General features: G+C 38.1%; 1 protein-coding gene across 8 annotated transcripts in view; it reads left to right on the plus strand.

Annotated features, from left to right (window-relative positions):
• DLGAP1 (DLG associated protein 1) overlaps positions 1 to 12,310 on the plus strand; it is a 329,410-nt gene that overhangs the window by 55,233 nt on the left and 261,867 nt on the right. For all 8 annotated transcript variants that reach the window (XM_036245132.1, XM_036245131.1, XM_036245139.1 and 5 more), the window contains exon 2: positions 9,097 to 9,311. In XM_036245132.1, the coding sequence (XP_036101025.1) occupies positions 9,097 to 9,311 (215 nt within the window). The remainder of the gene's footprint in view (positions 1 to 9,096; positions 9,312 to 12,310) is intronic.

Consider the following 12,310-nt stretch of genomic DNA (forward strand, 5'->3'; position numbering starts at 1 on the left):
GCGGCATCCGTGCACTTCTCACACATACAGTCAGCTCCTAACTGTTTAACCACCAGGGAAGAGGCTTTATAAAAACAAACTACAAACACAACAGGTAATTCAGGAGTCCTGGAATTTAGCACTCAACTCAGCTTGACTTGCTTTAAAACTGTTTTTACTCTTTTTCTTCATCCATCCCCCAGATTTGCCTGATCCACTTCAAACTTGTAAACTTCTTTGAGACTGTTTCATGAAATACTTTGGTGTATTTACCTGGCACCTGCTATGGTTCTGGGTACCCTGTAGATACCTATAAATGTCCATGGGTGAGAATAATCCCATAGGATCATAGGGAACAAATCACCATTGCAGAGGACTATTTACAAAGTTCTTTTCAAGAGCATTAAAAAATGTTATTTGGAGGGAGGTGTGGCAAAAGGCAAATGCCCTGCTTTAAAAGAGGTAGGTATTTACTCTTGTCCAGAAAAGGTAATTTTCAAGCAATCTGAAGCAAATTAAGCTTCGGGCTTCAAGGGGCGTTAGAAAGAGAGGTTGCCAGGAAAATCTGATTGGAAAACACCAATCTGTGTGTTGCATAATTGTAATTTTCCTATTCTTGCTCTTTTTTTCTGCTTTTGCTATGAGAAGAGTAAGCTAAAAAGGCTACAGGGACATTTTTGCCAAGTCGCATTTGTCAAGTTGAAAGCTGTATGGAGCAGGAAAGCAGTTCTCCCAGCTGCAAAGAAGATGCGAAGGAGCCGAGTGAGTAGGGAATCTGAGAGCTCACTAAAAGTGCTTAGAAGGCCAACACATTAAAGCCATTTCCGTGAAGAGCGGTAGGCAGGAACTGGAGTCCAGGGCGGAGATTTTACAAATGCTGAAAGGCCACTGGGGTGTTTGGAGGCCCATAACGCCATCCTTGAAAGGTGTGGCTCTCCTATAAGTTTTCTGATTGCCCCCCAAATTGTCCATTTGTGTTTGAGCAAACCGATAGCCACCATCAGTCAGGATGCCACGAAATGGTGAGATGGCACTGTTTTACTTCATAATTATTTTAAGCATTTATTATTTTAAACCCTCTTTATCAGTGCTAGAAAATCAGTGATGAGATCATATTTATGTTTATTTTAATAGTTGCCTGTTATTTTATAAAAAACAACAACAGTACAGTTGAGTGATGCACTCAATTTTTTTTTTTTTAGTTTAGTTTTTCATTCCTTCAGTCAACATACATTCATCAAAGGCAGGGTGATATTATTAAACTCTTTGTGGCGACAAATGCAGACTCCTACTCATTATTATGACCTTGGGCAAGTCATTTTAGATTTCCATGCTCAGTTTTACAGTAGTTATGTCTATTTCATAGGACTGCTGGAAGGATTAAAATAAAGTAGTATAAGTTATTAGTTCCAGCCCTTTGAGATTATTCCATAAATGTCAGTTTATTCCCTAAATATCTGATCCCTAGCTCTCCTTTCATAAATACAGATTTTCCTCCTCGTAGTTACTTTTCCTCAAGCTCAGGAAAGGCCTGGTAGGTTGAAGCCCCTCAGCCATAGCCAAGCACCTTCACATACCTGGTGGCTTTCACTGATACTCTTTGCTTGGGAAGAAATCAATAGCTGCTGAGGGGTAGCCTTGTAACCTATAATTGATTTCCACCATTTTAATCACTGCTCTGCCTTGCTATATTGTCTTTATTTCTACTTAATCAATCAAATGCCTAAGTTCTTTCTCCCAGCTTCTTTAATTCCTGATGAAATAGAACTTTACTTTAAATCTCACCTCAGTCTTAGGGTCATCAGTTTTCCTCCCAATTCTCTGCAGTGCAGAAGTGCTCACAGTATTGCACTGGCCTCCCCAGGTGTATGTCCGAACATCTGCTCCATTTCAGCTGTCCCGGCGTTCTAAGTGTCTTCATTCCTTTTGTGGCTCTCAGATTTCCCCAAATCTCACGCATTTTCATTACTCCAAATCTCACCATCCAACTTCCCATCCTGAAATAATTCACTCTCCAGAAGTCACTCACACATGGCTTCATCTCCCAGCCACTGTCTCAGACCATCACTGGCACGGAATATCTGACTCTGTCTACTTTTACTTATATTTTAAGACTATAGCCCGGCCAACGTGGGGACTCAAACCATGTGTGCTTTGAAAGAGCCTTTTAAAAGCAAGCCTTCTCATGTCTGAAGTAGTATATCTTATAAGTTTTGACTTCAAAGCATGTAATCTTTATTCATTCTATTGGTTTTTTTTGCTCCAGATAGACCTTTAAACACTAGAAAGTTGTTTTCTTATCTGAAATATATGTGCTTTAGATGATCATAAAATAATAATTATTACTCACAAGCTAGTTAAGTCTGAATATGGGTGGAAATCCCTGAAATGTATCTAGCAGACCCCAGCTTGAGTACAGTGCCACCCCTGACTAACTACTAACTTCTCTGGACCTCAGTTTTCTCACTTCACAGGCTGAAATTATAATACTTACTCTTCTTATCCTTCATAGTAAGAATCATGAGACATTATGTTGCATTTATACTTACTGTTTTTTTGCAAAAGTGTGATATAGATAATTTGCTATTAATTCTGTCACTAAGAATGTGAACATTAAGTTTCTAATTACTGTCCCAGAATACATCCATTTCTTATTCTTATTTTTGCACATATCTTTAAAATGGTGTTTACTGGAGTCTAAAACCCATACTTTTAACATTTTAGCATCATAGCATCTTTTTAAATTGATTTTAAAGACAGAGAGAAACATTGGTGTGAGAGGGAAACATCAATTGGTTGCCTCTCGCATGTGTCCCAACCAGGGATCAAACCCACAACTTGGGTATGTGTTCTGACCAGGGTTTGAACCCACCACCTTTTGATGTACAGGATGATGTTCCAACCAACTGAGCCACACTGGCCAGAGCAACATTTTAGCATCTTTGATATTGGAATGTATCAGACAATCTATGGCATATCAGAAACTAATTGATGTTCATTTTTTTCTTATCGGTACCAAAAATGTTGTGGGGTTTGTACTGGTATCTTATTGTCAGTGAAATATGGTATCTGGATCTTAGAGGAAAGCTAAAGAAGGGTAATAGTAGGAATACTTTGTCTATTTAAAATGGAAACTTTATTAACCAAGTGGGAGTAACACCCCCCTCCCCCCAAAAAATCAGCAAAGTGTTTGAAACATTTAGACAGAAGGTATTACCTTGAATTATATCACCTTTAAAGGTTCCCTATGGGAAAGATCTTTTAAGGACCTCTAGCTTATTATAGCTTTAGCTCACAGATCTCCCAGACCTAGTGTGATCCTGTTTTAATTGAGTTTGGGGAAGCCTAAACGGGGAGGGGGGAGTTCTGCTCCTGAAGAGAATCCACTTCCAAAGGTCTTAGAAGAAAATTAAATATATTTTTGTGCCTGCGGGCCAAGTTGGGAGAGCAAATTTTTACTATAAAAGACAGATATCTAGATGAAATTTATATATATATATATAATTTTCATATATATGAAGTTTTTATATTTTTACACAGGGTTACATATATATTCCACTTGCATTTATATTCTTATACTAGAATATCTACTTTAATGATTGGAAGTTCATCAGTTAAAATGCCACTGCTTTTTAATTCACAAGATATTTACAGCTGGCCATACTTAAAATGTAGACATGAGAAGACTGATTTCTAGCCTTTAATCTCAGATCTGTATGGTGCTTTAAAGTTCACAACTATATTCACATGCATTATCTATCTTTATTAAATATCTATTTTTCTCCCCATTTTACATGGAAAGACTGTCAGAGATGAAGTGACTCATCCAAGGTCACATACAGTGGGTGGAAGCAAAGTTAGTGCTGGAATTCATTAATTCATTCAGTGTCACATTGTCTGTTTCTGGCACTGTACTAGGCCCTAGAAATAGGGAGATAAACCGTAAGAAACTTGTCCCCTTTACTTTTTCTGACATATTTTTCCCCCACCTCTGTGACAAAGAGCTGAGCAAAGCAGAACCTTCATGAAACCCAGAGCCTCTCTCTCAAGATGTTGTTCTTAATAGTCCTCATGCCTCTGGAACACATAGGTCTAGGTTCAAGGTTTCTAAAAAATACAAATATTAAAATAGTTCCCATGGATGCTCCTTCTTCCCTAAGATTTCTGCTTTGTTAACCAGAAGGAGGAATTTGAGATTTGAACACTGGAAAGCCAGACAAGCTAAGAGGCCCAAGGATGCAGGCTGCCCCTCAGTCCTGCAGGATAGAAATACGTCCACAGGACAGAGATCTGTGCAGTGCTTCCTGATGGGACCTCTCTCTTGAAAATAATGGGAGTAGACAACATATTAGGAATTTACGTTTCTGATTGCTATATTTCAATTATTTTTGCCCCTCCATTACCAAAGAAAATTGAACAGAGCATCAGGCTTGTTGGAAAGCCGATGCCATTCATCTCGAGAGAGCATCGGTGTGTTCGGAGCCACGCTGCCTGCTGTGAGAAGTGCAGAACTCCCACAGCACAGACCTTTCCTGAGCACCGCCTGTGTGCCTGTGGGCATTCCCTCACCTAATCCACAAATAACTCTGTGATGTGGAGAACAAACAAGGGAATTGAGTCATAGAGGAATTCATTAACTGGACCATGTTGCTGTCCCTATGGGAACTCAAACCTGGGCAGTCTGATTGCTGAGCCCAGGTACCGACCTCTCAGCAATACTGCTTCTCCGACTCTGGTGAGTTTGCTGGATATTTGGAGAAATGACACAGAAACACAAACAAGTAATGTATGCAAATGCCATTGTGTGGTTATGCAAACTAAGTACTCAAACTGAACATGTGGATCTGGTTTGGGGCCACACAATTTCCATCACAGCTCTGCCCTTGTACCTGGACACCAGCCATGGTCAATATCTAATGAATGAACATGGCTGTACACCAATAATACTTTATTTACAAATACAGATGGCAAGCTGGATTTAGTCTGTGAACTATAATTTGCTGACCCCTTATGAAGATGATATATGCCATCGATTTCCTAAAGGAGATCAATTTAGGCTGGAGCAATGGAGGGAACTTTGGGACTGCTGAATTTAACCTTGAAGAAACTTTAGAAGTGGGCTTAGGAGAGCCTATGAGCTCTGGTCCTGGCCCCTCAGCCTCTGCTCTGTTTGCTGCCCTCTCGCTGAGTGCTCTCTGGCCACGCTGGTGTATTTTTCCCAGGCTTTGATGACACCAAGCTTATTCCTACTCTAGAGACTTCTCACGGACTGATCCTTCTGCCTGGAAGTTCTTCCCTGAACTCTCTTTGAGACATTTATGGTTTCTGAAATTACCTTGTTCATTTATTGGTGAAATTGTCTATTATCTATCTCTTCCTGCTCTTCTTCTAGAATGTAAGCTCAATAACATGGGATCAGCATTTGTACTGTTCACTATCATATATCCCTGGCACTCAGACAATGGCTAGAAAATAAACAAGCAAAATAATACTTGCAAGAGTAAAGGAAAAAGGGAGAGAGGCAAAGAGAGAGAAAGAGAGGGAGGCTCAGGAAATGGAAGCATGGCTCATGAAGCTGTGTTTAATTTTTCCTTGTTCTGTGACTCTGTTGACTGTAGACATCATTAGAATGGCTATCACTCAGTGCCCCTGATTCTATTTCAGTTAATAAAACATCCTCATTCTTTAATTAGAGAATAATAGCACTGGTCATGGCCACTCCTTGGTCAGAGGTAGGTCTTCTGTACTTCTGAATGATGACATGTGGTTTAAGTTATAGATTGGCTATACCTGAAATAGAAGGATTTATACCAATCCTCATTTCATGTTATCAAAAATAAAGCTCTCTGTTGGAATTTTAATGCCTAAACATATACATTAAAAAGCAAATTATCCTCTTTTTTTTTAACCCATAACTATTGTTTAACCTAACCTTTATTACATTTATGTTATCACTGGGTTCTGTTGGATCCAGCCAGCCCCTAAGTTGGTGCAGAAAAGCAGGACAGCTGGCTAGCCTGCCATCAACAAGTGACCAGGCTGCTCTACTACCTGTTCCAGCTTCCTTCTCTTGCCATCCATTTCTTTAAACTACTAGAACTAGTAATAATAAAAGCTATCTCAGACAGCTGCAAGGTTATTTTTTTTTTATTTCCCTAAATCTTTTTTCTCTGTGCAACTGAAGCAGAAGGGCATAGCAACCTTTGAAGAGATCACAATAGTAGCTATAGCCATGAGTTTCCTTTCTTTTCAATCAAAAGGGGATAACATTTAATGCTCTGGATAATATTTCATCTTACAAACTCATGTGCTTTCTTGGAAACTGTGTACCCAACAACTGTCTTCCCTTTCACTTTAGAGTTTAAGAGACTTGGAATAAAAACTGTAGCACAATTATAGCTATTTTGTTGGCCGTTAATCTTCAGCAACAGTATTTTTTTCTCCAAGGTCTTGATTTTCTGTTTCTATACATTTTTCCTGGAACTGATTTCTGTATTTTTTATATGTAATCTTGTTATAGACTATCATTAGGTATATCAATAACATATTAATTTTAAATCCATTCCCAATATAAGTCACTTACTTACAACTTTTTAGCTGCTGTCATTTGAAAATTATGTTTAATTGAAAGATATACTAATTAAATACTGCAGCTAGTTCCCGTCTCAGTAATCACAGCATGTTTCTAGTCCAAGTCCAAGTTTCTGCCATAAACTGACTTTGGAGAAAACACCAAAACAAAAATTTGCCATGTTTTGTTTCATAAGTGATATGAGCTAATAAGTTTGTCATTAGTCTCTGACATATGCTGGAGAGTAATACCTATGAACTGAGAAACAGAAATGTTTTAGGCATAGTCTATGACTCTCAGCTATACTAAATATATAAAATGTGATTGCTAAGCCAATAATAAGGTTCTGAAGATGATCATATCATTGCAGTGAGTCATCTACCAGTTGAAGGAAGACAAGACTGTTCACAACATTTACAATTTCCCTAAGAAATCTCCCCTATTGCTATGGTGACACTGATGCTTTTTAGCTATAAAAGTAAAATATGTACATTGTTACTACCGTAATTAATAAGTGGCAAGTGCATCAGATGTGATGGATTACAAAGGTGTCATGGGACTATAATTATTCAGTTCTGTAGGTACTACTAATCATAGTGTGGAGAGACAGCATCAAATAGTGCTCAACAGCAAGGCCTCAGGAGCTGCTGGTTTGGAGCCCTCCCTTTCACAGCTGGGACTCTGGGCCAGTTACATAACCTCAGTGTCCTCATTTGTAAAATGGGGACAATAGTAATACTACCTCTCAGCTGTGTGGATCCAAAGAGTTAACATTTATAAAACATTTAGAACAGTGCCTGCACATAGACAGCATGATTTAAGAATTTGTTTAATAAAATAAACAAGCTGCACAGTGAAACTTAATCATACTTTGTTGGTACTTTTCAGGATTAGAAGCTGTAAACAACTGTCTTTAGGTCCCTGAACAGTAGCAACTCTTCAGTCTGATGTTTCTAAACATAAGCTTTCAAATTATATGGATAAATTTATAATTTAAGGGAGAAAGGACAGTGTTTTTAGTGGAACATCTATTTTCACTTCTTAGAACCTATAACATTTAGAAATTAATGTACAATATGTGTATGTTAAGTGTTAAGATTCACATGTTATTAATCATAAAGTTGGCCATAAGTAAATTCTGATCTTTGATGTTAAACCAAAATGCTTTAAGTCCAAGTGCTGCCATTTACTAGCTATATGTTCTTTGGCAAACTTCTTAAGCTATCTGAGCTCCTGCTTCACATCTAATAAATGCAGAAAAATGCACAGAGTTGTGGTGTTGATTAAATAAGATCCTATAAACAAATTGCTTAGCATAGTTAAATTTTAATAATGAAACATTGTATTATCTAATAGATCATCAGTAAATGGTTAGCATCAAAATATTAAATACCTTCTTAATTTCTCATTGCAAATTGGGCCAGTTTCCATTTATGGCACCATATCTTAAACTTGCTAACATGTTGATTTGGAACTGTTCTCAAATTTATTTATGCTTTGTCTTCTCATCTCTGTTATAAACATGTTGAGGGCAAGAACCAGACTCCCCCATCTTTTTAAATTAAGCCCTGTGCACTGTAGGCTGTTACTTCTTAATGTGTATAAAGAGTGATAAGCCTGCATTTCTTTTACCAAATGGAGGAGGAACGAGAACTTAGGTTGAGTCCATGTTGAAGTGGAAAATCTAAGAGGAACTAAAGACAAAGTTATAAAGTATAGTGCTCTGCTGACCACAAAGGAAATGCTATGGGAAGAAGAAAGAACAATGTATGGAGAATGTTATCTTGTGTGGTGCCCACAATTAGGGACTTAGAATAGGATTCAGCAAAACAAGAGGAAAGTAACAATTCAGATAAATACAGTAGTAGCTATACCAGGTAAGTACAGAAACTCTTAAGAGATGGTGGTGGTGGTGGTGGTGGTGGTGTGTGCATATATGTAGAGGTCAGTAATAATTTAAAATAAGAAAATGCCACTAGCTTTCATGAGGAGATCATTGGTAACCTTTAAAGTGTGTTTGAGCAGACCTGTGGAGTCTGAATCCAAATTAAGAGGGTTCAAAAAGAACAGGAGACTGGGAAGTCAATGCAGCTGGTATACCCCACTGGTTTAGGAAGAAGAAAAACTGGGTATGAGTTACAGAGATGGAAGGTTCAGAGAAGATATCAACACAACAAAACATGTTTGAATTTTAAATGACAATTGAAAACAAATAATTGGACTCCTCTCCAATGGCATTCTTATGCCTGACTCAATTATTCTCAGCATGAAAACAGAGAAGTATGAGTAAATTAGAGTCAATAATTTTCATTTTTCCTAATACACAGGTTTTTTTAAAGATTGACTCGTGGATTTGCATGTATTCAAAATGTTTTCAAACTAGTTATAGTAAAACACCATTATTGAAAAGTTAATGTCTAAAGTTTTAGGTAATTATCTCTATTACCCATATTTAAGGTCATACTCTCCCAAAAAAAAACAAAAGAAAAGAAAAATGTAGGGTTTTATTTTTAAAAAAATGAATGATCTGTTTTATATCTGAATAGGTTCCTCAAGATGAATGGACAGGGTATACCCCTCGAGGTAAAGACGATGAAATTCCATGCCGAAGAATGCGAAGTGGCAGCTATATCAAAGCCATGGGCGATGAAGACAGTGGTGACTCGGACACAAGTCCCAAGCCTTCACCCAAAGTTGCTGCACGAAGAGAAAGCTATCTCAAGGCTACTCAGCCATCCCTTACAGAACTCACCACACTCAAGTAAGTGTTTCTAACACTGTACTTCTTCTGGTAGCCCAGGTCCTTGTATTGTTATTACCTAGGAACAGATTGCGTGAAACCTAGAGTAAATAGGACAGAAAGCATTCTGTAGATGGAGCAATGTGATTCATTGACTGGTCTATTGATTTTGACATTAGGTCGGACTTGTATATCCCTGTGCTTTCAAAGAAATGGGCATCCAGGTACTCTACATAGATCATAAGCTGAACCCCCAACATCCAAGAAAAAGAATTTGAAATCATTCAGAGTGGCTTTTAATTCTGAAAGGAATTAAAATATCTGGTCAATGAGAAGATCCATGTATCCCAACTTTCGCACATTTGTTTAACCACTAGGTCTATGAGGGACCTCTCCCTTAAAAGACCCTTGAATTTTACAGATAATTGAATAATATAATAGATCAGATTATCTTGGAGAAGCTTTTAGAATGTGGCCATGCTTTAAAATCAGGTGATATGTGAAAGTTCTTGATATACACTTTTAAATTTGGTCACACAAAAAATATGATGATAAGTAGTCCTTACCTCCATTTGTGCCATTTGTAAACAGAGAACAGGTTTACAAAGTAAGCTACTGAAATTGGTTATTTTAAGCAAGGCCATGTTTAATTTTTAATTTTATTTATGGAAATTAAATCAGAGCTTGGAGCACAGAATCAGGTAGCTCATTATTTGGACCTGAAAAATATATTATGTGTAATTCATGTTTGTTAAGTGCCTTTAATTACATATTTTCAGGAAATACAAATTACTATTCCTGTGTTTATATTACACCACAAAATAAGATTAAAAGACATAATAAATAAAACAGAAGAACACCAAAGCCATCGAAGTAGGGAAAACAAGCTAGATTATAACCTAGAACACTGAAAAGCGGCTGACCATTCTATGATGAATTTATTTAAATAGCAAATTACATTATATTTTAAGGAAGTAGACAGGGAAAGTCCCCTCAGCAATATTTTTTTAAGGGATCATGTGAAACCACTATGGATGATTTCAATAAAAAACTAGTAACCGATGACATTAGTAAAACATCCCAAGAAGGAAGCTCTTCTTCCTTTCCTTTCACTTCCAGCACCTTCCCGTTTGCCTTCCTGTCTGCATGTGCCCACCTCCTAGGCTGCCCTAACAAAGTACCTCAGCCTGGGTGGCTTGAAACAATAGAAATGTATTATCTCACAGTTCCGAAAACTGGAAGCTGGAAGTCAAGGTGTCAGCAGGGCCACCCTCCTAAACCTACAGAGGACCCTCCTTTCCTAGCTTCTGGTTGTAACCTGCTATCCTTGCATTCTTTGGCTTGAAGCTGCAGTGTTTTGATCTCTGCCTCTGTCAGCATGCGGCTGACTTCTTATGACATCAGTGACATTGGATTAGGGCCCTCCCTGGTGACCTTATCTTGATTAAACCTTCGAAGACCCTATTTTCAAGTAAGGTCACATTCACAAGTATTGGGGGTTAGGACTTCGATATAGCTATATGGAGAACCCAATTCAACCCATAACACTACCACAAAAGGTAAAAATTGATCATGGAAATGAAAAATAGAAACAGGTATTCATTGTACTTTGGCACAGCTCACAGAAGCTCAGAAAATTAAATATACACACACAGTGTGAAAAGAACTGGATATGTAAAGGCAGTGGGCCAAGGTGGCAAGAAATGAGGGTAGCTAAGGACCCTTCTGGCAAATATTTTCTACGGACTTTAAAGTATCTCTCCATAGTGAGTGACAACAACAGACAGTTGCAGCCATGGCATTGACATCTTCCAAAAGATGCTAAGGAAGGAATGCTTTGAGCAAGAAAGTCACTTGGACCTTCACGATCTCAGTTTCCTCATATGAAAACCAAGCAGCAGGACTCCCAACCTCCGGAGTCCCATCTACCTCCTCAGGATCCCGTTAGGTTACCTGACAGGATGCATTTGTCGCATCAGCTGAATTACACTTTGGGTCTCAGGTGATGAGGTACAGTGACTGCTGGTGTTCACCGTAGTACCCAGGTATGAGGAAAACAGAAAGGAACAGAGCCAGAAGGAAGGTGAGGAGAGCTCAGAGGAGGCCAGGGACAGGGATATGTGCAGAAATCACATTCTAACTTGTACCTTGGAGCTGCTGTCCTCAGAGTTTCAGGGCTATAAGGAATCTGCTCTCAAGTCATTGGGAATTTTCCTTTTGCATGTTGCCTTCTACATAACATCTTTTAATGCCTTGGACCCTATTTTTGCAACTATCATATATTTCTTTCACTGCTCACAAGCTTTAAGAGTAAAAAGAGACCAACACACAGTGGCTAAGCTGATGGTAGAGAGGGTCAGCGCTTCAGACAGTGAAATTAGTCATTGAGCAGAGTGTAAGAGTTAGTGACTTGTATTTTTGTCCTCTAAACCTATGGAAATTCAAAATGATAGCCAATTTTTTAGAGGACACCTCTTAAATTGAAAAACTTTTTCTTGAGTTAGGTTGGGGTTTTACCAAACCACTTCTGTTGCCCCCCTATTCTTTAGGAGGCAAAACAACATCTGACCATTCTAATATGTCTTTCTTTTTGGTGCTACCATCCCATCCTCCAAATTTATTTCTCATAGTTCCATTTGTCTCCATTCATTTCTTCCTCACCTGCTTTAGGAGTTCCATCTCTCATTATAGTCTACATATTAAGCTTCCATCATACTCAAATACATATGATTATTAGTGATTTCTAGTTTAATGGGATTTAAGAAGGTACATAAGAAGAAGAGGGAAGTACGCTATAAAGGCAAAAATTGAGATATGACATCACTCATAATCAGTGCTGTGTCTTATTCCTTGATGATGTTTTGACTGGAGATAATTATTTTTCTAGAAGTTTGAAGCATATAGTCTTTCCGGAGAACAAAGATCCCCATATTCTGGAATTCTGGTTCACCAAAAAAGAAACTATATTTTTGTTCCTACTGCTCTGACATTTAAGTCAATTTTTCCTCCTTCCTCCTCAG

The sequence above is a fragment of the Molossus molossus genome, unplaced genomic scaffold (genome assembly GCF_014108415.1).
Source record: "Molossus molossus isolate mMolMol1 unplaced genomic scaffold, mMolMol1.p scaffold_m16_p_6, whole genome shotgun sequence".
In the NCBI taxonomy this organism is placed as follows: domain Eukaryota; kingdom Metazoa; phylum Chordata; class Mammalia; order Chiroptera; family Molossidae; genus Molossus; species Molossus molossus.